Genomic DNA, 26,235 nt, shown 5'->3' on the forward strand with positions numbered 1-26,235 from the left:
CTCGATGGGCCGAATGGCCTCCTTCTGCACTATAAATTCTATGATTCAAGAAGGCAGATCACCACCACCTTTTTAAGGGAAATTAGGGATGTGCTTTGAATGCTGACCTAGCCAGAGACACCCACATCCCATCAATAAATAAAAATAAATATTGTACTTATTCTGGCTGTGTCCCAACAATAGATATATGAAAAAACTTCCAATTCATCCACTTACATTGAAGTCATTTCTTTTTATTTTATCTTTGATGTCCATACCTTCTATGCAAATACTTTTTTTGCTTACAATTCTGTTCTGAATCTACAAAACACTTCTAACTAATTCAATTCTCCATCTTCATTATTCTGTTCACTGTTGGCTGCAAAGGTTCATGGGATCTGGTCAGCACATTTTCAAAATGATTACCTTCTGTAATAGCCAGACAAATCACAGCTGAAAGCTACAAGGCATAGAGGCAATTTCAAAGGCAATTAAATATTTGCCCCAGGAAGATGATTATTAATGGATATGGGGACTGAGCAGGAGAGTGGAATTAGATCAGATGATTCCTGTTGGCAAGCAACAACAACACAGATTTGATGGCATGTAAGACTCACTTCTATACTATGACATTATATTATTCTAACAGAGCAAAACGAAAAGTAACAGAAAAAAACATTTTTTTAAATATCAGCATCGAATGACGTGTCACTCTGACAAGTATGTTAAATGATAAGATAGTTGCAAACAATTGGGCATTTAGCTTGCCTTAATTCATGCATTCAGAATGATCTCACAGTCAACTTTTCCCACCAAAGCACCTAACAGTTTCTCTCAGGATTCGAGAGTTTTCACTTTCTCTACTACATTATCTGGAAGAGGATTCGATGTTTTGATAGCACTGTGTAAAGAATTTCCTGGTGTCAATCCTAAATTTACCTTTGATTAATTTGAACCCATGACCAACTGTTCCATCCTTGTAATTTATTTTGAAGTTATATTCTGGATTTATATTTTCCAATACTCAACCTTAAACTACAAGATCATCTCCCAGACATTTTTCAGGTCTGGATAGTTCACTTTACTCAGCCTTCCCTCGTAACTCCATTTAAGATTCTAGGGAGCAACCTCTTTATTGCGCCACCTTCAGAATTCAAATACCTACATTATTTCTCAAAATGGACACAGATTCAAGGTGGCGGTGGAGGTGGAGGCTGGTGGGTGGGTGTGTGGTTTATGGCGCCCATAGGAGTGAGGAAATGGATAGAATGCAAACTTTTCGACGGTGGGTTGAGACGCAGAGATAAAGTCAGCAACATGTTTGCAGCAAGTCGTGCATTACACCGGCCTATGGCGGGTTCATACTCATAATACATTTGCATATCATGAATACTCATAGGCGTATAAGGTTTTTTATTTACAGATTACCATCAAGATAAAGACAGTGACGTACAAGAAACATGTGGCACCTATTTCATGATTGTTTTAAAGTAGCGAGCACCAGTCGGCTTTATGTAGTTGTACGCAAAGTCAGCTGCTTTTCTTTTGAACTCTATGGTATAATGGAAGGGAGCAGGAGAATGGCAGCTTGCATGGGGGCTTGAGACTGGAAAGGTGAGTTAGTGTTGAGAGGGGTTGTGGCATGGCATTGGGACATGGAGAGGGGAAGAGGGATCCAGGGGAGGTCAGGCAGTGGGGTCAGGGGCATGGAAGAATTAAGTAGGTAAGGCATGGCAGCCTGTGTGGGAGCTTGGTGGAGACAGTCAGTCAAGGTAAGAAAACAAGTGGTCTAAAGGGCAGTGTGCGTATTGTCCAAATATGTGTCCGTCTCAGGGTGTTATCAGTGAAGTCCTCACAGGCTTTGAGTTTGCAACATTTCAATTATCCCCACTGAGAGTGATCTTGGACAATCATTTGTAAAGGTGCACTTTCACAGGCTTCATTAATGAACATGAGAGATACGGGTGGCTGTAGTTGGCATCCAAATTGTCTCTGCCTAGGAGAATTTTTCACCATGGGGTGATTCCACATCCTGAGTCCTGATTGGTCTCCCAAACCATGTGACCTTTACTCTGCTGTGTTGCCCTTAAAGGGACAACAACCACACCTTTACAATAAAAAAGGGGCGGGGACATCAGCTGAGCCTGCAAGTTCAACCATGTCCCACTGAGTGGGGAGTACAACACTGGTCACTAATATATACGTTCAATAAAGAGTGAACAAAATGTAATTGTGGAAGTAACTATAAAAGGAAATGCCCCTAACTTGCTGTAACCATCAGTACTTATCAACCCTGAGGTGAGTCAGTATAATTAGCTCTCTCACTAAGATAGCCTCAACAAATAACACATGAAAAAGTCAAACCAACATAACGTAAAATATTTACAAGTGAAATTAAATTTTGTAAAACACCCGTGCATTAACCTTCATGCTCTCAAGTCTTATAATAATGGTAATTTAGTTGGCAGCAAAGTTGTGGCAATGTAATAGAACCACCTTGATTGACCAAGAGGCTCTTTTATAGCCCACCTGCACCTGCTGCATTGTCACCTGATGGTGAGTTTCAACAATGAAAACCAGCCCCCCCCCCCCCCCACCCCTCCCCACACTAAATCGCATGTTCTACATGCATGTCGCTGGCACTAGGATTTTAAGTATAATCGTGTGGGAAATGGCAAAAAGAGAGAAAGCATAAGTAGTGCACAGTTCAGGCTATGATGTCGGGAACGGCACGCTGTTGACAACATTCCAGCCAAGGTGTGGTCTGACCAAAGACCTGATCAATTTGATCATGACTTTGACTTGCATCCTGCTGCTTTGGCTGTGGAGTTGCACATTTCATTGCCTGTGTTGATTTCTGCTCTGCACTGATTGAATGCCTGGGGGGGGGTTAAGGTTTACTAAAGCTCCCAGTTTTCAATTAGAATTAGTATTACCATAAATTTTGTTATTTCAGAGAGATTGTGTTATTTAGTGCATTGGGGTTTGTATAGTGTGTGCATTGGGGTGTGTGTAGTGTGCGCATTGGGGTGTGTATAGTGTGCAAATTCTTTAACAAATTCGATGCTTTGTTCAGCTTGAAAATTTCGATTTAGAAATGAAGGCAGCCTGTCGCTGTTGCTTTGGGCAATCAAACTCAGCACTGATTACTGTGACTGTCTCCAGCAAGCCAATAGTTAATCAGGGTCTAATGTAGTCCATTCCATTTAGCATCTGCATCTACTGCTAGAAAGGTAATAAATGTTAAAATTGAATATATTTAGCATTGTTATACAAAATAATCAAACAATAAGTGTGGAAATGTGGAAAGGTGTAGAAAATATTCTGACTTAAGTTGTCCACCTGGCAGAATTAAGGTAGTTTTCAAAGAGAAACTTTCTGACATAATTAAACCTGACCATATATAAGTAAAACAATCCAGCCAATGCCACTTTCTCTTCAGCTGGAGAATTTTTGTAGAAGGATTACTGAAACCCTCCAAATAAAATTGAACTTTTGAAAAAAAAAATTGCATTTGAAACAAAATGCATTTTACACTTACATAACGCTCCCAGTCGATTTCTGCATAAAATCCATTTGGAGCTCCATTACTTTTCTTCTGAAAATGGTTAGAAATAAAAAGATGTTACTAATGCTATTTACGTTTAAATATTTATTTTTTAATAGAAAATATTTCTCAAAACTAAATACATATTTAACACGGTGACTTTCGGAGTTTTGTCACACACTAAGTCCAGGAAAATATATTGCCAACTTTAGGGTTGTTGCTACAGTTGCTGATGACATCATAATTACTGGCCAGGATAATGTGATAGGTCCTAGGTTTGTCCAACCCATTACATTGCCAAGGATTCTGCCTACCTGTTGGGTATTGTCCTTTTTGGGGGTATTTGGAGATATCATTAGTCAGTCGTCCTCTTTTGACACTGGAGCAAGTTTGGTTGTGTTGACTGATAGAACAGGGCTCCAATCTGCCTTCTACCTCAACGCTAGAACTCATACATTGCTCACTCATAGGTGATAAATACCTCACTGATGAGGTTTGATGTCAGAAGGGCCATATCTCACTACAGACAGAGCATTTGTCTTCTAATAACAAATGTGACAATTATGCTCGACTACATACTACAGGTGAAGCCTGTTTTTCAGCAGGCACTGGGTTGAGTCTGCAGAAATCACAAGGCTCTTCAGTCTGTCTATCAATACCCAGACTGGTTGAATGCATACAGTAATGAATTTTCTAGCTAAAAATCTTCCAACTGTGATTCCCGGAGTTGATTGGAATTTGTGAATATAGGTGAAGTGTGGTTCCCTTGATGAACTATTTTATTTGTTATGTTAAAAATGGCAGTTGGGAAGGTAGTTTTCCTTTCTTTGTATCTGCAACCTCAAATTCCCATTTCCTGGGAATTTTGAAGTCACAAAGATGCGAAATATGAGATACAATTTCCTTTAACATCATGCTCTGTGGAAGGCATTGAGCAGGAAAATTATATTCATTCCTCAGGATAATCTTCATGAGCCGCAGCTCATTTTTGAAAAATCAATAACAACCTGTCTTTTGTCTTTATTCTCAATTCCTAGCCTTTTCCAAAGCAAGCGCAAGTGTGTCTTCAACTAATACGTACTTCAATTTTTAAGAAAAGCGATTCAGCATATCCTTAACTCAATTTGGATGAAAAGATCCAGCCATCTTCCTTCATTTTCATTCTTAAATTCCTACATTTTTAGCATTCATCATCAGTCATGGGTTTACAAAAAACATATTCGTTCTATTCATGAAATCATAAACTGATTGAGCAGCTAGGATATATTCATTTCACAATTAATATTAATCAACAATGTTTAAAAACATATTTAACACCAGTATGGTGGGTGCTGATAAATACTATTTGTTGATCAATATTTTTCAAATTTGGTGTAATTGTATAAGGTACAGCACATTTTTGTTCTTTTGTCACACATCAATTGCAGCCAAGTGAATGAACTGCTCCCAAGTTTGTGCCAGAGGTATCAAGAAAATGACTACTCAGCAAAATCTTAAGTTAAACAAAATTTGCTCTCAATGTGAATTAATCATAACTTATTTTAGCTTCAAGAAGATGGCACCAGAAACAAATCAACAATGAAGGCACAATCTCAAAGTGAGTGTCAAACATCATCTGGCATTAATAAGTTTACTTATTAGCCCCCAAAATGCCTCCCATTTTCTACCTTTATAAACTTCATGTTATCTATAACTCTGTTGTCCATATCGTAACTCACACCAAATTCCCTTTCAATCATCACTGCTGTGCTCGCAAATCATAACAGGTTCCTTGTGAAGCAATGCCTTAACTTCAAAATATGCATGTATCAGCGCAAAACTTTCCATGGGTTCACCGCTTCCTATCTGCAACTTGTTCCAACCCTCCAATCCTCAACATATCTCCAGACCCACCTGGGCACCTTTTCCAACCCTCCAGACCTACCTGGGCCCCTTTGCATTGTGGGACTGCCTCCCAACATTTGTCAACATTCCCATTGGCACCGCGGGAAATACAGAGCTGTCGAATTGGCTGACTGCTCTCTAAGGGGGGATTTCCTCCCAAGAAAGGGACGCGTTTAATTCTGATATTATCCTTAAGTTGTGGTGGGGCAGCAGTCGGAACTTGGAGAGAAAACCACTGACATTCTAGCTGGGGGTACAGGGATCATGGAGCCCCAGAAAATCCAGTTTTGTTTGATAACACTTCTGTGAAGCACCTTAGGACGCTTTATTCAGTTCATGTTGCTGTACTTAATGTTGACTAGTATGTCACATATCGCTACAAATATATTTTCCGAGCTTTCACATGTCTTTGTCAACAGTATTGATTCTGGAGAAAAGGGCCGTTCAGTTTGTGTATTCAATTCACAGCTCTTTCACTGGAACAGTATCCTTCGTCTTACTGAATACTTGTGCTGAGCTTCCAGGCTAACTGAGTGAAGACTCCCGATATACCTACTGTCTCAAACAATCTGAGCAATATGCAGACTACATGTGACAGGACAACCCTGGATTTAGCCCTTATTAAAGATTTTGCTTGTCCTTAAAATAACAGGTTACTCGTGGTCACTCCCCACAACCATCGCTGGGTGTGACCAAGCATTTTCGACGGAAAGTTAATATTGCAAAACATTTCCAGCAGAAACAATTCTGCAATCTGGTGAGACTGTTAGTGCTCATAGCCTGGTGTCAGCTTTGCGCATGAGCAGTATCACAAGAAACTGCACCTATTGTAACATGAATAGGAGTAAGTTATTGCTATATGTTTTGTTCAGATAACACTGGTCTCATCCAGTATTTGTTTTACCTGCACCAGTCAATAGTTAAACACTCTGTATACTTACAGTTCCATCTCGATCTGGTGAACCCCTGTATGGAAACAGAGAACAAAGAATGGTGGTAAGAAATGCAAAATGAACTGTGATTGATACACCGAACAACTATAAACCAAATTAGCATTCTTATATATTTATACCAGTGGGTACCACCAGCAATAGACAGACATCTGCCTTCAGGTATACTAAGTAATTTGCTAGATTTTTTAGCATTCATTTGTGTGGAAAAGTTGTGTTTAACATTTTCTATGTATTTTCATAGAATGTACAGTGCAGAAGGAGGCGATTCGGCTCATCGAGTTTGCACCGGCACTTGGAAAGAGCAACCTGCCCAAGCCCACGTCTCCACCTATCCCCATAACCCAGTAACCCCACGTAACCTTTTGGACACTAAGGGACAATTTAGCATGGCCAATCCACCTAACCTGCACATCTTTGGACTGTTGGAGGAAACTGGAGCACCCAGGGGAAATCCACGCAAAATTGGGAGAACGTGCAGACTCCACACAGGCAGTCACCCAAGGCCAGAATTGAACCTGGGACCTTGGAGCTGTGAGGCAGCAATGCTAACCACCGTGCCACCATACCGTCCCTATTTTGTTCTTGGGTCCCAGCCATCTTTCAGCAATTGGGGAACTAGGTGCATTTGATTTGCAGTCTTTTCACTTTCTTCAGTCTGTGTTGGTTCCTGGCTCGAACAAAGGAGTGTAATTCATTCCTCTGTGGCTGCAAAATGCCCAGCTGAGTATTGGCATAGTCTCACCCAATTCTTATTGTAAGTGGCTTTGCCAAAGAGTCATTGGACTCGAAACATTAGCTCTTTACTCTCCCTACAGATGCTGCCAGACCTGCTGAGATTTTCCAGCATTTTCTCTTTCTTACTGAAAGTAGTTCAGAACTGTAACCACTAAGCATAGATTGAACTAAAAACTTTATTTCCACTTTTTAATTTTTTTGCAGAATTTACTGACTGTCACTTATGTGATTTTATGAAACTTCAGTTAACAGGAACAAAAAAAAACCCGTCATCAACACCCCTCTTGTGATAGAGCTAATTTCTCACTTTTTCAAGTTATTAGTGATTTAACAAGTGCAACTGATGAGAACTTCTTATCCAGATTTGACAGTGCAACATTTCTGTCCAACTGCTCCACAAAACTGGGGAAAATGTTGATGTGCCTCCAGACTTGGGCTTTGCAACAATTAAATACAGATCTGAATATCCTCCCAATTTAAAGAGATACATCTGTGAGGCAGCAGGATGTACTCTGTCAATTTCATACACTATTTGCACTCTCCTCATGTGAGCCTAGTTTATAGAATCCCCACAGTGCAGAAGGAGGCCAGTCGGCCCCTGGAGTCTGCACTGGCCCTTGGAAAGAGCACCCTACCTAGTCCCACACCTCCACCCTATCCCCGTAACCCAGTAACCCAACCTAACCTTTTGGGCACTAAGGGACAATTTAGCTCGGCCAATCCACCTAACCTGCACACCTCTGAACTGTGGGAGGAAACCGGAGCACCTGGAGGAAACCCATGCAGACACAGCCTTTTTTTTGGACAAGACCCAAAGAGAGAGTATATGATTAGTTATTAAATATAAGTGCTAGATTAGAGTGTAGTGAGGCTGCCCTGTGGGATTACAACTCACCACCTCGCCCAGGTATGACCTTCCTTGCTGGTAGGGTCATTTACCAAGATCCAATCGCCATGCACCCAGCTGCAGTCCTTGGGCAGCACGGTAGCATAGTGGTTAGCACAATTGCTTCACAGCGCCAGGGTCCCAGGTTCGATTCCGGCTTGGGTCACTGTCTGTGCGGAGTCTGCACACCCTCCCCATGTCTGCGTGGGTTTCCTCCGGGTGCTCCGGTTTCCTCCCACAGCCCAAAGATGTGCAGGTTAGGTGTATTGGCCATGATAAATTGCCCTTAGTGTCCAAAATTGTCCTTCGTGTTGGGTGGGGTTGCTTGGTTACAGGGATAGGGTGGAAGTGTGGGTTTGGATGGGGTGCTCTTTCGAAGACCCGGTGCAGACTTGATGGACCGAATGGCCTCCTTTTGCACTGTAAATTCTATGATTCAGTGGGTTTCTTCATTCCACAAAAGGGTTGATCTACTTTGCTGAATGATCAACACGTAGAAGTTCTAGCCCCTGGTGAATCTTCCACTACAAGTGTAGATTGGCAAAGCATATTCTCTCCACTCCCCGTTTTCAACTGAGTTTCAGCGAATTTTCAGAGACACATTTTAGAATGGCACCAAGATTTAGAGTAGTAGTTGACTAAAAAGGTCTGTCACTGGATTCTGTTAGCCTTGTTCTCCTCTGTATGTCCATCAGCTTCTCATTAAAATCAACAGCCTGAAGAATATTAATCCTAAATTTGGTTACTCACTGAGATGTCAAAGGATGTAAAAATAATGGACGAGATTCTCTGGCCTCCCCAGGTGAGTTTCTTGGCAGCAGGAAGCAGACCGCAGAGGGATCCTCTGGTCCCACTGCTGTCAATGGGATTTCTCATTGAATCCACCCCAAGCCACTGGGAAACCAGTGGGGGGGGGGGGGGGGGGTGCCGTTAGTGGGACAGGAAGATCTCGCCCATACTGCTGGAGAAAAATGAATTGAACTTGACTGTGTTCTGTTCTATGCTGAGTGGGAGTGGTGCTTGAAACATGGTAGGAATGGTGGCAGATACATGGCACATTCAGGCCTCTACAAGGTTCTGTAGGAGAAGGGATGAACTTGTTTACTGACCAACCCCGACAGGGAACCCCTTGAGGGCTTAATTAAGAGCATTGTCCGGATGCTATTTGGATTTTCCAGTTAGCATACTGAGTACAGATGGAACCAAGAAGCTGTCTGAAATGGTGTCAGCCTCCCAGGAATAGGCCGACTAGCTATCAAAGCCATTAAGTGGGGAAGACACTATACTACTAAATAGAAGATACTGTAGAAGGGCCTGTTATCATTGGGAGATTTCCATCTCCTGTACAACAGCCCAAATCCTTTCGACCTTTCTTATCTCTCCTTGGGCCACCTGGGTCACCAGGAATGGAGGCACCCTCTCACCTCCCTTTACATCCTGGCAGCACCCAGCGAAGGTGGAACTGCCAATCCTTCGGTGCTGAACAACCTCCCATTGACCTTCCAGATTCGGGTGTCCACATGTTGCTCTAATTAGATGGGACACATAGTTGACTGCCTCCTCCGATATAATCTTTGGAGTCCTACAGTCAACATTTCATGGTTTCAAACCCAATTTCATCCCAACTGCGGAATTGGGACCCAAGAACAAAATTCCTGCCGTTGAGAGTCCTAAATGGAAAAATGTTCCAGTCTTCAGCACCTCTTATTGACAAAAGTAAATATTTGGTAATAAAAAATGCATCTAACATATTGGAACTACAACTGGAGAAAGACAACACATCAAATTTAGAATACTGCCTTCTCTTTGGGGAAGGCTTTTGAGATGCACTTCTAAAACCAAAAGGCCAGTAGGGATGTGATGCAGCATTCTATCCATTGAACCTGATACTCACTAACTTTTTAATTGAATACCAAAGTCCCAACGACCTTTTGAAACGCTTGAATAGGTGATAGGATTCTGGTCTGAACCAGGCTTTCCCTCATGCTAATTTAAATCATATGACTGTGCACAGTTGCCAAATGGACGCCAAACATTTTCCATTGGGAGTGGAAAAGAGTTTTATTGAACCATTCTATTTTTAATGGTGCCGTTTGTGACTGGAAACTAATGTACTGTTTCTTCCCTTTGATGGAAGGTAAGAGTAGGAGAGGAAACAGATCTGAATCCTAGCTCAGGGCATACGTGGAAGGATCTGTAGAAGGATCAGTTAGATCTGTAACGTTGGGCAGAATCTTCCCAACAAATGGCTCTGGGCACGATTCTCCCCAAAGGGAAAAAAGTCCCCTCGCGAGCATGTTTATCCGCGTGTTTCCCGGCGCTCACAGTGAACGGAGAACGCACAGCCGAGCCACACATAGCCCCGTTTTGTACACTGGGGAGCTCCCCTTGCCAGACCCCCCCCCCCACGGAACACCCCACCATCCATGCCGGGAAGCCCCGGCCCGATCGCGCACGCACAAAAAATGTTAGCTTACATATTAGGAGTACCAACCTGGCACCCTAGAAGTACCCATGATAGCTGACAGTGCCACCTGGTACCTTGGCAGTGCCAGGTTGGCACCCAGGTGGCACCACCAATATGGCAGGCTAGCATTGTCAGGATACCCAGGTGGTACCAGCAGTGCCAGCGCCCCACCTTGGCCAAAGGCCATGCAGCTGGGGACCCCCACAAGTGCCTTTCCGTCCGGTGCCCGTTTGTGGGGACCAGTGTCAAATGGCGCTCGTCTGACGTCCATGAGGAGAAGGGGTTGATTCCCAAAGTCTCAGGTACCTCGGTAATCAGCACATTAGAGAGAAGCTTACTGTCTTGCTCTAATATGCAGATTTGCTAAAATGTGATTCCACGCATTGTGGACGGGATTCACATCACAATGACTTGTGAGATTGCGTTGAATCTCGTGAGGTGTTGCGAGTCGGATTGCTCTGTTGAACCTGATATACCCAAACTCCAAATCAGGATTAGTAAAGTATGGCAGCCAATCTTCAAACTCAGTCTGGAACTCGCCGGTCTCTTCCTCCCAGAAACCGGATACTCCTTGTCTAGTAACTACCTCTCAAATCCGTTAGGATATGCGGCACACCATACAGCAGGATCCCAATGAACTAAAGGTGGGCCTCACCAGGGAAAGTGCTCTATCAAATGCATGGATTCTCTCCTGTGCTTCCACCATTCTCTCAAGGATACTTCACGGTTTCTCAAGGTGAGCAGCACGGAGCTGAGATCGTCATCCAGAACAACACTCTCAAGTCGGTCATTGATCCAATGCTCACTGCACCACCAAGGCACGGGCCTCATCATCAACAACAATGCCACTTCAAGCTGGGCTTGCAAACACACCCCAGCCAACTCTGACTGCCTCACTCACACGAGAATTCCTCACGATTTAACTCGGCTCATCACAAAACTCCAATCAGGATCATCCAGGAACATACTACCATATTTATCCCCCAAAAAAGGCAACTATAAAATGTGCACAAGGATAAAGCAAAGGATTAAAAGATGAGCAGAGCTGGAACTCGCGAAAATACAGCCACTCCTGCACTCACATCACGTGACCCACTCTTTGTGTTTTCTTAATTAACCATTCAAGCTCCATTGTGATATATTCATCAGCAAAGTGATGGAGGGGACATCAACCATGTCATCAAGTGGCATTTGCCTATCAATAACCTGTTCACTGGCACCCAGTTTAGTTCCACCAGGGCCACTCAGTTCCTGACCTCATTGAACCATTGCTTAAAACATGGGCACAATAGCTGAAATCCAGAGGTGAGATGAGAGTGACTGCCCTTAATATCAAGGCCACATTTGACAGAGTATGGCCTCAAGGAACACGAGCAAAATTGGAGTCAATGGGAATGAGGAGGGAAACCCTCCACTGATTGGACTAACACCTGGCACAAAGGAAGATGGTTGTGGATGTTGGTGGCCATATGAATATTATGGCTATAATAGCCCCAAAGCCTGTCCACAATCTAAAAGTCAGGAGTTTGATGGGATATTATCCACTTGCCTGGATGAGCACAACTCCAACAACACTCAAGAAGTTTGACACCATCCAGAACAAAGCAGCCCGCTTGATTGGCATCACTTCCAGAGCAATTCACTCCCTCCACCACCGACGCATGGTAGCAGAAGTGTAGTACCTACAAAATGCACTGCCGGAATTCAACAATGCTCATTAGACAGCACCTTTTAAACACACAACCTGTACCATCTAGAAGGACAAGGGCAGCAGACACCTGGGAACATCACCGCTTGCAAGTTCCCCTCCCAGTCACTCACCTGACTTGGAAATATATGGCCGTTCCTTCACTATTGCTAGGTTAAAATCTTGGAATTCCCTGCCAAACAGTATTGTGGGTGTACCTACACCATGACTGCAACGGTTCAACCACCATCTTCTCGAGGGCAATTCAAGATGGGCAATAAATGCTGGCCTAGCCAGTGATACCCACATCCCTTGAATGAATTTTTAAAACTCATCAGAGTTCTTTAATTTGTTTACAGCCTCAAGATTTCCAATGAAGTATCTATTATTCATCAAATTTTGCAGATTCAGGAGATGGTATTAATCAATGGATCATTTTTGCACTTTGGGTACAATGGACGTTTTGTTATTTACTTACTATCCAGGATCAATCATTTTTATTAACATACAACTTTGCTCCAAACCCGTCTATGTTTTTTGTGATTGCTGAGCAGGCTCAGTTCTTGTTTAAAGAAAAAAAATACCTGGTGTCACATCATACCTTCAACTATTCTTTTCTGTAGAATAGTCACAAAATGAAAATGTATTATCAAATGGGGATATTTCTGAATGGCCTATTTTGTACTTGCACCCCCTTGCGTAAGTTCACATTTCCCCATCAGTGATACAGTTGTTGTATAAGAGGATTCCCATAAATCTGACAAGACCAAAATAGCTGTGTCAACTTCTGTGCAACACAGGAATGAGGTTGTCGTGTTGGGTGTTTCGCTATACAGATGAACCAACACGGTTGTAGATGGTACAACTCAGTTTTATTACTCTTAATAACAACATCCGTAAACTTATGACTGTGGTTCGTAATTTACCCATTAACCTGTGGACCTAGCCCTAACACTATCTTAGAGAGGCACTCAGCACATGGTGTATGTCTGAGTGGCACACTGTGAGCTCTGTGCCCTGAGCTGTCTCCTGCTGGAATGAGCGGGAACTGTGGTGTTCCCCATTTTATAGTGCGTGTGCTCTCACTGGTGATTGGCTGTGATGTTGCGTGTGTGTTGATTGGTCCATTGATCTGTCCATCAGTGTGTATGTGTGTTTGCACCATGATATGTTTATCTGAATATCATGACATCCCCCCTTTTTACAAGAATATGTGCCTATGTGGTAATAAATATTGGTGTGTACTGAGTGCAGCTGAATATGTGTGTGCAATATCTACAACATGTACATGAGGCTAAACTATATACATAGGAAGGTGTCAGGTGCAACATAGCAATGAGGTTGTACCATAAACAAAACAAGTGCAATCATGAAACATCGAAAACAAACTCCTGTAACGACAAAAAGAGAAACATATTAATTTTGTGGCATAACACTTTAGTGAGTCCAATGTGCAAACAGGCTCATACGTCCAGCCTAGTAGGTGGGCGACGAATTCGGGTTGACCGCCTCAAGGGTGGGTTAGGATCCACCGGCTGAGGAATGGGCCTGGCCACAGGCGATAGAGGAATAGGCATAGTGGCAGGAAGCTCCACGAAGTCGACATCAGGGACAACAGGAGGGCGTGGCACCGGTGCATGATCACGTAGCGAGCGTGGAAGCAGCCAAAGAGCCCGGCAATTACGCCGGCGAATAGAGCCATCAGGCATGCGACCCAGGAACGAGCGGGGAGCCACGCGGCGGAGAACTTCGGCAGTTGCTGACCAGCCACCCTCTGGTTGGTGGATGCGGACGTTGTCTCCAGGCGCCAAGGCAGGAAGATCAGTTGCCCGAGTATCATGTGCCACCTTCTGCTGAGCACGCTGCTGTCGCATCCTCTGCAGCACTGGAGCATGGCCGGGTTTAGGAACATGAATGGACGGTACAGTGGTCCTGAGGGCGCGACCCATCAACAGCTGGGCTGGTGAGAGGCCAGTGGACAGTGGGGCCGAGCGATAGGCCAGCAGGGCTAAACAGAAATCCGATCCGGCATCAGCAGCCTTGCAGAGGAGCCGCTTGACGAAATGGACGCCCTTTTCCGCCTTGCCATTTGGCTGGGGATGCAGAGGGCTGGACGTCACGTGTGTGAAGCCATACGAAGCGGCAAAAGACCATTCTTGGCTCGCAAAACAGGGCCCATTGTCCGACATGATGGTAAGCGGAATGTCATGGTGAGCGAAGGTTTCCTTGCATGCCCTGGTGACAGCTGGCGATGTCAAATCGTGTAGGCGTACGACCTCTGGATAATTTGAAAAATAATCAATTATGATGATGTAGTCCCTGCCGAGCGCATGAAAAAGGTCCACACCCACCTTCGCCCAAGGGGACGTTACCAACTCATGGGGCTGAAGCGTCTCAGGGGGTTGCGCCGGCTGAAACCTTTGGCAGGTGGGGCAGTTGAGCACCATGTTGGCGATGTCGTCGCTGATGCCCGGCCAGTATACAGCTTCTCGGGCCCTCCGCCTGCACTTCTCAACCCCGAGATATCCTTCGTGTAATTGTTCAAGGACCAGCTTGTGCATGCTGTGTGGAATCACAATCCAGTCCAGTTTTAGGAGGACACCATCAATGACGGCCAAGTCGTCCCTGACATTGTAGAATTGTGGACACTGTCCTTTGAGCCACCCTTCCGTCATGTGGCGCATCACACGTTGTAAAAGGGGGTCAGCTGCAGTGTCCCGGTGAATACTGGCCAGACTTGCATCATTAGCTGGCAGATTGGCCGATGTGAAGGCCACATGTGCTTCGACCTGACATACGAACCCCCCCCCCCCCCCGATTCGGGCGGTGTGCTCACTGCTCTGGACAGGGCATCCGCAATGATGAGGTCCTTTCCCGGGGTGTAGACCAGTTGGAAGTCGTACCTCCGGAGCTTGAGCAGAATGCGCTGGAGGCGAGGGGTCATCTCATTCAGGTCCTTTTGTATGATGCTGACCAGGGGGCGATAGTCGGTTTCCACGGTAAACTGAGGGAGACCATACACGTAGTCGTGGAATTTATCTATGCCGGTTAACAAACCCAGGCACTCCTTCTCAATCTGCGCATAGCCCTGTTCTATGGGGGTCATGGCCTGCGAGGCATAGGCGACCGGGGCCCATGATGCAGTGTCGTCCCGTTGCAGGAGTACCGCCCCAATGTCGGACTGGCTGGCATCTGTCGAGATCTTCGTATCTCGAGAAGTGTCGAAGAACGCCAATACCGGGGCTGTGGTGAGCTTAATCTTGAGCTCCTCCCATTCCTTCTGGTGTGCGGGCAGCCACTGGAACTCCGTAGTCTTCTTCACTAGGTGGCGAAGAGCCGTTGTGTGGGAGACAAGGTTGGGAATGAACTTCCCCAGGAAGTTGACCATCCCGAGAAAGGGTAGCACTGCCTTCTTGTCTGCCGGCTGCGGCATGGCTGTAATAGCTGTCACTTTGTCTGCATCCAGACGCACTCCTGACCGGGATATGTCGTCCCCCAGAAACTTTAGCTCAGTTTGGCCAAAAGAACACTTGGCTCGATTGAGGCGCAGGCCGTGCTCTCGTATCCGAGCAAAGACGCGCTGGAGACGACTGATGTGCTCCTGTGGTGTGGTGGACCAGATGATGACATCGTCAACATAGACGCGCACCCCTTCGATGCCCTCCATCATCTGTTCCATGATTCTGCAAAACACATCGGATGCCGAGATGATGCCAAACGGCATTCTGTTGTCGCAGAACCTGCCAAAGGGAGTTTGAAGGGACACAGCTTCCTGCTGGACTGATCCAGTTGAATCTGCCAAAAACCCTTTGAGGCATCAAGCTTTGTAATAATTTTAGCACGGGCCATTTCGCTCGTGATCTCTTCCCGTTTGGGTATGAGGTAGTGTTCCCTCATGATGTTATTGTTCAGGTCTTTCGGGTCGATGCAGATCCGGAGTTCGCCAGAGGGCCTTTTTACGCACACCATGGAGCTGACCCATGGCGTGGGCTCCGTGACCCGGGAAAGCACTCCTTGGTCCTGGAGATCCTGCAGCTGCTGCTTGAGGCGGTCTTTGAGTGGTGCTGGGACTCTACGAGGTGCGTGAATGACTGGGGTGGCGTCCAGTTTGAGCCGTATTCTGTAAGTGTAGGGCAGTGTGCGCATGCCCTCGAAAGCCTCCTGGTTGTGGGCGAAGAGCGAGTGGAGCTGTGCCCTAAAGTCTGCATCCGGGAAGTCGGACGTGCCTTCTGGAGACAGAGTGTGTACCCGCTGAACGAGGTGGAGAACCTTGCACGCCTGAGCACCTAGCAGGGAGTCCTTCGATGATCCAACTATCTCAAAAGACAGTGTGGCTGTGTATGCATTGTGTGTAACCTCGAGCTGGCAGGATCCCATGGCCAGGATAACATTTCCGTTGTAATCGACCATCTGACAGCGGGATGGCCGAATCGGTGGTTTGACCTTCAAGACGTAGAAGGCTGACCATGCAATATAGAACATAGAACATAGAACATAGAACAATACAGCGCAGTACAGGCCCTTCGGCCCACGACGTTGCACCGAAACAAAAGCCATCTAACCTACACTATGCCATTATCATCCATATGTTTATCCAATAATTATCAAATAAGGCTGGCGGAGGCACCAGTGCCTAAACGGAATGTGATTGGTGATCGGTTGACCGTTAGGGTGGCACACCATTCATCACCTGGATTAAAGCTGTTGACTGGCATTGGCTGGTGGGTCCTACTTGGGGACATCCGATTCCTGTCAATGACCGCAACGCGGAAGGCTTCCCGGTCGTCGGCCTCACCAGTCTGTACGTCATCAGGGTGTGACTCAGTGTATGGAGGCTGAATGGCCCGCACATCCCTGCGAGGCTGGCGGAATTGGGGAGCGTTGGCAGGTTGAGCTGCTCGACAACAGGCAGCGTAGTGTCCCATCTTGCCACAGCGGAGGCATTGTCGATTCTTTGCTGGACATTGCCGCTTTAATGGTGGAGATCCACAGTTGCCGCACGTCGTGACGTCATGGCGTTCGTTGCGCCACCGCACATGCGCAGTTCGGTCCTGCGTAGAGCGCGCCTGCACGTCCCGTCCCTCTGCGTCGACGTCTTTTGGCACGTATAAGCGCGGGAGGCCGCGGAAAGCGCGTGAAATGGCCGCCCTCGTCCGGGCCGCGGGCCGGAAGGAACTCTATCGACTGGACCCGCTCGGCCTCGTAGGACCCCTGCCGTGCCGATTCGGATGCCTGGAATTGGGAGTACCGGCTGGTCGCGTTTTCATGGAGGACACAGGCTTCGATACCGGTGGCTAGGGTGAGGCTCTTAATTTTGAGGAGCTGCTGGTGTAGGGTGCCCGAGGTGACCCCAAAAACTATCTGGTCCCGAATCATGGAATCGGAGGTGGCCTCATAGCCGCAGGACTGCGCGAGGATAGGGAGGTGTGTCAGGAAAGATTGAAAAGGCTCATCCTTACCCTGCAGGTGCTGCTGGAAGAGGTACCTCTCGAAGCTCTCATTCACCTCGACGCTGAAGTGTTGCTCAAGTTTTAGAAGGACCGTCTTGTACTTCGTCTTGTCCTCACCTTCCGCGAACACCAGGGAGTTGTAGATGTGGATGGCGTGTTGCCCTGCCATGGAGAGGAGGAGGGCGATTTTCCTGGTCCCGATGCATTCTCCCTTTCTGTGGCTTCTAGGAAGAACTGGAAGCGCTGTTAAACAGCTTCCAGTTGATGGCGAGGTTTCCAGCGATTTGGAGCGGCTGCGGCGGGCTGATGGTATCCATGGCGCAGGATGGCGGATCCCTGAAGATGTGCAGGTAGGTCTCACAGTCGCTGGGTTCCAATCCTGGTACTATGTCGTGTTGGGTGTTCCGCTATACAGATGAACCAACACGGTTGTAGATGGTACAACTCAGTTTTATTACCCTTAATAACAACATCTGTAAACCTTTTTCAAAAAAAAATATTTATTAATGTTTTTAACACAATTTTTCTCCCTTACAAACAATAACCCCCCCCCCCCCCCGTAACAAAAAAAAGAAACGAGAAATTGCGCGGAGCAAGATATATACATGGCAAAATAGTATATTTACATAGCTTTGTACACTGGCTCTCTCCCGTACGTGCCAGTTTCCCCGACTCTTCATGTTATCTCTTGCTCATCCACCCCCCCCCCAGGCAGCTCCCCCTCCCCCCCCCCCCCCCCCCCTCCCCGGACTCCCCCCCCCCAGGCTGCTGCTGACCGACCTTCCTCTAACGCTCCGCAAGATAGTCTAGGAACGGTTGCCACTGCCTGTAGAACCCCTGCTCAGACCCTCTCAAGGCAAACTTAATCCTCTCCAACTTTATGAACCCAGCCATATCGTTTATCCAGGCCTCCACGCTGGGGGGCTTCGCCTCCTTCCACATTAGCAAGATCCTTCGCCGGGCTACTAGGGACGCAAAGGCCAGAATGCCGGCCTCTTTCGCCTCCTGCACTCCCGGTTCGTCCACTACTCCGAATATTGCTAGCCCCCAGCTTGGCTTGACCTGGACTTTCAGCACCTGAGATATTGCTCCCGCCACTCCTCTCCAGAACCCCTCCAGTGCCGGGCATGACCAAAACATATGGACATGGTGCGCCGGGCTCCCTGAGCACCTTCCACATCTGTCCTCTACCCCAAAGAACCTGCTCAACCTCGCCCCCGTCAGGTGAGCTCTGTGAACCACCTTAAATTGTATCAGGCTGAGCCTGGCACACGAGGAGGAATTAACCCTACCTAGGGCATCCGCCCACAGACCTTCCTCGATCTCCTCCCCCAGCTCCTCCTCCCATTTACCCTTCAACTCTTCTACCAGCGCTTCCCCTTCTTCTTTCATCTCCTGGTGTATTTCCGACACCTTACCCTCCCCAACCCATGCGCCCGAGATCACCCTGTCTTGAATTTCTTGTGCCGGGAGCAACGGGAATTCCCTCACCTGTCGCCTTACAAAAGCCCTCACCTGCATTATCTAAAGGCATTTCCCGGGGGTAACTCAAACCTCTCCTCCAGTGCCCCTAGGCTCACAAACGTTCCGTCAATGAACAGGTCCCCCATTCTTCTGATCCCCGTCCGATGTCATCTCTGGAACCCCCGTCCATGTTCCCCGGGATAAACCGATGGTTACCCCTGATCGGGGACCACACCGATGCTCCCATTGCACCCCTGTGCCGTCTCCCCAGATCCTTAGCGTTGCCGCCACCACCGGGCTCGTGGTATACTTTGTCGGCGAGAGCGGCAGCGGTGCCGTCACCAACGCCCCAAGACTCGTTCCTTTGCAGGACGCCATCTCCATCCTCTTCCATGCCGCCCCCTCTCCCTCCATAACCCACTTGCGGATCATCGACACATTTGCTGCCCAGTAGTAGCTCCCCAGGTTTGGCAGCGCCAACCCTCCTCGGTCCCTACTGCATTCCAGGAACCCTCTCCTTACCCTTGGGGTCTTATTCGCCCACACAAACCCCATAATACTCCTGCCTACGCTCTTAAAAAAGGCCTTAGTGATCACGATGGGAAGGCACTGAAACACAAACAGAAACCTCGGAAGGACCACCATTTTGACCGATTGCATTCTACCTGCCAGCGAGAGCGGTAGCATGTCCCATCTTTTAAAATCGTCCTCCATTTGCTCCACCAACCTCGTCAGATTCAGTTTATGTAGGGCCACCCAGCTCCTAGCTATCTGGATCCCCAGATACCGAAAGCTCCCCTTTGCCCTCCTCAGCGGTAGGTTCCCTATCCCTCTTTCTTGGTCCCCCGCCTGTAATACAAAGAGCTCACTCTTCCCTACATTGAGCTTATAGCCCGAAAACTCCCCAAACTCCCTTAGAGTCTGCATGACCTCCACCATCCCCTCCATTGGATCCGCCACGTACAGCAACAGGTCATCCGCATATAGCGACACCCGATGCTCTTCTCCCCCTCGGACCACCCCCTCCATTTGTTAGACTCCCTCAATGACATGGCCAATGGTTCGATCGCCAATGCGAACAACAGGGGGGATAGGGGGCACCCCTGCCTCGTCCCTCGTTACAGCCGAAAGTACTCCGACCTCCGCCGGTTCGTCACTACACTCGCCACCGGGGCTCTGTAAAGGAGCTTAATCCAACTGATACACCCTCCCCCGACCCCAAACCTACGCAGTACCTCCCAGAGGTATCCCCACTCTACTCGGTCAAAGGCCTTTTCGTGGGAAGAAAGATAGAATGGCGGCGGCCAGAGACAAAGGTGAGCTGCAGGAGCTGGAGCAGCGGGAAGAATCGGGGAAGAAAGATAGAATGGCGGCGGCCAGAGACAAAGTGGAGATGCAGGAGTTTATTAGGCACTGCTTCGAGGAGCATCGCGAGGAGATGCGTAAGGAAATGCTGGCACTTATGCTTTCGGCAATCGAAGGACTAGGGATCACCCAGAAGGCCCACGAGGTTCAGATCCAGGAGGTACAAAAAAGAGTTGGTCAGAACGAGGACGAGATCTCGGGCCTTGGTGGCGCGAGTGGAGCAGAGCGAGGCACTGCACAGGAGGTGGGCGTCGGCCTAGCCCTTCAATGTTGGGGCTAGGCCGCCAAAGATGCGGAGCATTCCGCACCTTTGGGCCGGCGCGATGCCCGTCTGATTGGCGCCGTCTTTGGCGCCAGTCGGCGGACATCGCGCCGTTGGGGGAGAATTTCGTCCATGACTAGTGAATATAGAATTTCTTAAAATTGTAAATGTAACCCATTTTCTAGAATATGTAGACCTCAAGGAATGACCTCAAGGAATTCAAATATTAATCATACATATGGACCACGAAGCCGTACATGAAAATAATTTAGTTCAGTTATTGGTGCACAGGTTATCAAACTGGGCTCTATGGATCCAAGGGTGTTCAAGTAGTCAATTGCATGTGGGGTGATTCTGGGGGTCAATAACATTGAGTATACCACACATCTAACATTGTGTAGTCTATATTTTCTGTATTTGTTGATTTACGGTCACATAATATTTGGAGCATATTGGGAAAACTGGCTGTTTTGTCATTATAGTATTGTTCTGCTTTGAGTAGATGACATCAGTCTTTTACAATTCAGGCACCCTCATCCCACACAAGGACTATGAAGAATACCTTCCTAATGAGGATGAGTGCATGGCATAAAACCATTCCAAATTTTGTACTAATTGGCATGACTTGACAATCTCACTGAAGATTCATGATGTGAAACATGTCAAACTAGCTCAGGTGGACATGCTGTTATGAGCCTGAAGATTGGAGCCAAAATTCATTCCCGAGTAGAATATTATTACGGTTTATTATTATGCTTTATTACGGATTCATCTCCTGGCTGCTCAAAACAAAAATGAATACCATTTGCCTTCACTGGCATCAATTAACTTAACGGCCACATATTGCAAAATAATTATGTGTATTACGTGGTTTAAAATGATAGAACCTAATGAAGTTAAATTAATTTAACACTACCCAATCTTTGGATTGGATAAAGTGGGTTGGTCTGATGACAGAACACGATATACTGGTAATGGCAGCTGGAACCTCATTAAATCTCACTGCAAAGCGAAAAGGTTTACCATAACTGCATTTTGCTTTTGTATAAACTTCAAAGAGGAGTTCATTTAAAAAGGAAAAAAAACTTGCATTTATATATCACCTTTCCTGACCTCAGCTTTCACTGAAACTTCTGACACCAAATTAAATATTCATTGTGCCGGTGCAAGCTGTGTGCATGTACAAAGAAAGCAGCGATGTCATCAAAATGGTGTAAAAAAAAAGACGAATAGAAGCTCCTTCGTCCAATTTTTAAAAATTCACAACTCCCAGTGGCTAATCTCGCTTTGTCGACAACCTCTAAAATGTTTAAACTATGAGAGTTGGAAAGATCAGAGATACACTCGGTCTCAACTCAATCTGCAAACCAGTATAATTATTAAAATACAATGACTGTACATTTCACACTTGTCTACAGATTTGGCTTTGAGGTTATTTTTGAGTTCAGTATTTTTATCTTCAATTTTGCTGGATCACTCACTTTCATCAATTAATTGCAGGCCAATTTAACAAATTGCTTCCCCGAGTACATTCTTGCCCGGAATTATGGGTTATATTTATGAATATATAGAGAAACATGTATAATGCAGACATGAGTTCAAACAGAAAGAGACAATACCAGGGCAATGGAGTAGGAATTGGCTGCTGATTGTTGACTCAAATCCTAAAGAACGTAACTTATGCAGTCAAAGTCCAGTCAGAACCCCAGAGATCAACTCCACTGCCCAACCTGCCAACCCCCGCCCTCAGTGAAACCCAGCAGAATCTTCCATCGGATGAATATTTGGAAAGAGGATAGAAATAGTCATTCCTTCATTGAGTCAGATGTAAAGCGAAGGGACCTGAGGAACAACTTTTCCGGGAACTTGCTTCTACAAGAGCAAAATCACATTGACCTGGCTCTGTTTAACTGAGGTTAAAATAGTGATGCATTATAACACGTTAATTGGTATTTTCACTTGTTGCTATTTTTATAATAGTTCTGTATTTTTATGAGCAGTTTTTGGTTCTGTATACTATATTTCCTCCATCCTTGGCCGGGCTTCTCCGACCCGGCGCCGGATCGGAGAATCCCGGGGGGAGGCGCGAATCCCACCCCACCACCGGCTGCCCTATTCTCCGCCGCCGTTTTTTGGGGATTCCCGCCACGCCAGTCGGTGACTGTTGACAGTGGCCCCCCAGTGATTCTCCGGACCCCAATCGGCCGAGTGACCGTAAAGTTTTGGCCAGTCCCACCGGCGTGAATTACTCACCTCACGCAGGGCGGGACTTGGCAGGTAAGTGTGTGGGGGCGGTCCTGGGGGGGTGTGGTGGGATCCCATCCCGGGGGGCCCCCACGGTGGCCTGGCCCACAATTGGGGCCTACCGATCTGCGGGCAGGCTGGTTCCGTGGGGGGCCTTCTTTCCTCCGCGCGGGCCCCTGTAGGAGAAGGGAACCCCCGCGCATGCGCGGAAATACGCCGGCCATATGCGCAGAAATACGCCGGCCGGTCTGCACATGCGCAAGATCACGCCGGCCGTTCCGCGCATGCATGCGCGCACTTGCACCGGCCCTTTGGCGCCGGCTGGAGCAGCGGGGACGACTCCGGCAGCAACCTAGCCCCCTGGAAAGGTGAGAATTCCTCGATTTGGGGGGCCATTGACGCCGGAGTCGTTGGCGCCAGTTTTCCCGCCGGCGTGGGGACATAGCCCTGTTTTCAGAGAATCCCGCCCCTTGTCTACTTCTGGTATCAATGACATTGTGAATCCACCTAAATTAAAAATAATTCATGCCAGATATTTGAGATTTTTAAAAGAATTAGAAAATCAGTTCCCTAATCCAGCTAGCCAGAATATCATTAGCTATGATGTTCCTGACTGTATCCGCACATTTGCAGGAAGTGCTCCTGCTAATGTTGCATTGAATTGGCCAGCTTGACCAAAAAGGGAAAGAAAAATTAATTCAGAAGAATCATGGGTGCGATTTAATGGCCTTGTCGTGCCCGACTTGGTGACGTGACAAGGCCGTTTAATCTTGTGAGATTCAGGATGCTTGAAACATTTCACGGGATTTAATGAAATCTCGCAAGACATCTTGACCTGGATCGCGCCCTTGCTGGGGATGATCCAGATTAACATATTCAAGTGAGCCATTAGGCTCATTTAAATATGTCTGTGCTGTATTTTCCCAGGCCCGGTAACTAACAGCCGCACCTGGGAGACCTCACCATGGTGCCATTTAGTACTGGTTACCACAAACATGGACCAGGTGTAATAGCTCCTGGGGGGGTCTCCCAGGCCATTAGTGATGTCTGGGTGGTCAGGCTTGGGGCAGGCTGTTGCCTTTGCACTCCCGCTGACACCCGAGCACCTTGGAACTGCCAGCCTGACACCTTGGTAGTGCCACCTTGGCACCCTGGCAGTGCCATTCAGATGCCAGCTTGTCCATGCCAGGGATCGGGCCAAGGGATGCCTTGCCCTTAAAGCGTGAGGACCCTGTAAGAGATACGTTGGATGCAGTGGATGGTCTGGAAGCTGCGGTGGGGTGCCGGATGGGGGTCAAAAGATCGGGGTGGCATTTAAAAATGGCACCCAAACGTAAATACTCTTATGTAAGTGCAGCCTCGCGTTACCCGCTGAGGCCAAAAAAAAGGCAAAGTGCTGAAATGGCAACGTGTCATTAAATAGCGGTGTCTTTCTCAGCGCTGCAGGTAAATCAGTCCAAGCAACCATAGTTCAAAGTCTTTTCAAGTCTGAGAACGATTATCATTGGCAGCAGGAGCCCCCAAAAACTGGCAAAATTGGGGGAATCTTTTATCTTCAAATGAAGGTCAGCGTCATCTTGAATTTCAGCAATGTCTTAAAGTGAGCCGACACTTAATCATGAATCCAATTTTTAAGATCAAGTTGGACTTAACCAAGGCCCAGATCAATCAGATAATTGAGAAAATTGAAGAAAAAGATTTCTGAGACAAATTAATCCTTCAGTTTGGATAAAAAGGCAGAAGCTCAGTAAGTTAACACATTGCTTTACTCGATAGGCCTGATAGTGGATGATGTTATTACTAAATAAGGAATCAATTAATTATCTTCTAAATTGGAAGTAGGACTAAAATCATCTTAATGTTTATTTTAGACATAAAAGTGACAAAATCCTTAAAAGTACTAAGTTTAATAAGCGTGTCCAACAGTCAGGAGAACCTGGCGGCTCATTCACCATTGATCTATACAGGATGGCTGACGAACTTTTCAAAGTGTGACTGAGATTTTGTAATGAAATAGGACAAACATTGTGCACACCAAAATCTGACAAATAACAGTGGTACAAATTGAAGTTAATGTGTTTTTCAAAACAGACTTCAGATTTCCAGCATCTGCCGTGTTTCTTTTATTAAATTGTTTCTAGCTGCATGGTGAGCAACGTGAGTAGTGACATTTGATGATAAAGGTCCACCTGGATGGCAGATATATTTTTATTTCACTTGATCGAGTTTTTTTGAGGAGGTGACAAAAATGATTGCTGAGGGGAGGTTGGCAGATGTTGTTTACATGGACGTCAACAAAGCCTTTGACAAGGTGCCTCATGGCAGACAGGTACAAAAGGTGAAGTCACACAGGATCAGAGGTGAGGTGGGAAGATAGATACAGAACTGGTCACAGAAGGCAGAGGGCAGCAATAGAAGGGTGTTTTTCTGAATGAAAAGTTGTGACTAGTGATGTTCCACAGGGATCGATGCTTGGACCTCTGTTGTTTGCTGCGTACAATTTGGAGGAAAATGTAGCTGGTCTGATTAGTAAGTTTGCAGATGGCACCAAGGTTGATGGAGTGGCAGATAGTGTTGAGGATTGTCAGAGGATACAGCAGGACATAGATAGGTTGAAAACTTGGGCAGAGAAATGGCAAATGGTGTTTAATCCGGACCAATGTGAGGTAATGCACTTTGGTAGGACTAACCTTGAGGGGAATTATACAGTAAATGGCAAATATTTTAGGAATATAGAAAGTCAGAGAGACCTGGGCATACAGGTCCACAGATCTTTGAAAGTGTCAACATAAGTGGACAAGATAGTCAAGAAAGCATATGGAATGCTTGCCTTCATTGGACGGGGCACAGAGTATAAAAATTGGCAAGTCATGCTACAGTTGTATAGAACATTGATAAGGCATCACTTGAAATACTGCGCACAATTCCGGTCGCCACAGTACCAGTAGGATGTGGAGGCTTTGGAGAGGGTGCAGAGGAAGTTTACCAGGAAGTTGCCTGGTCTGGAGGATGTTAGCTATGCGGAGAGGCTGAATAGACTCGGACTGTTTTCATTAGAATGACGGATAGAGTGGATGTGCAGGCACTCTTTCCCAGGGTGGAGGAGTCAGTCACTAGGAGGCATAGGTTTAAGGTCTGTGGGGCAAAGTTTAGAGGAGATATGTGAGGCACATTTTTTACACAGATGATGGTGAGTGTCTGGAGCATGTTGCCAGGAGAGGTTGTGGAAGCAGATACATTAACGGCATTCAAAAGACATCTTGACAAATACATGGATGGGATGGGTATGGAGGGATATGGCACTAGGAAGTG

General features: G+C 46.6%; 1 protein-coding gene across 9 annotated transcripts in view; it reads right to left on the bottom strand.

Moving 5' to 3' along the window:
• sgip1a (SH3GL interacting endocytic adaptor 1a) overlaps window positions 1-26,235 on the bottom strand; it is a 396,400-nt gene that overhangs the window by 160,637 nt on the left and 209,528 nt on the right. For all 9 annotated transcript variants that reach the window (XM_072511110.1, XM_072511109.1, XM_072511103.1 and 6 more), the window contains exons 4-5: window positions 6,352-6,376; window positions 3,521-3,577 (exon numbers count right to left, since the gene is read on the bottom strand). In XM_072511110.1, coding sequence (XP_072367211.1) covers window positions 3,521-3,577; window positions 6,352-6,376 — 82 coding nt within the window. The remainder of the gene's footprint in view (window positions 1-3,520; window positions 3,578-6,351; window positions 6,377-26,235) is intronic.

This window comes from Scyliorhinus torazame, chromosome 7, assembly GCF_047496885.1.
Source record: "Scyliorhinus torazame isolate Kashiwa2021f chromosome 7, sScyTor2.1, whole genome shotgun sequence".
NCBI lineage: Eukaryota > Metazoa > Chordata > Chondrichthyes > Carcharhiniformes > Scyliorhinidae > Scyliorhinus > Scyliorhinus torazame.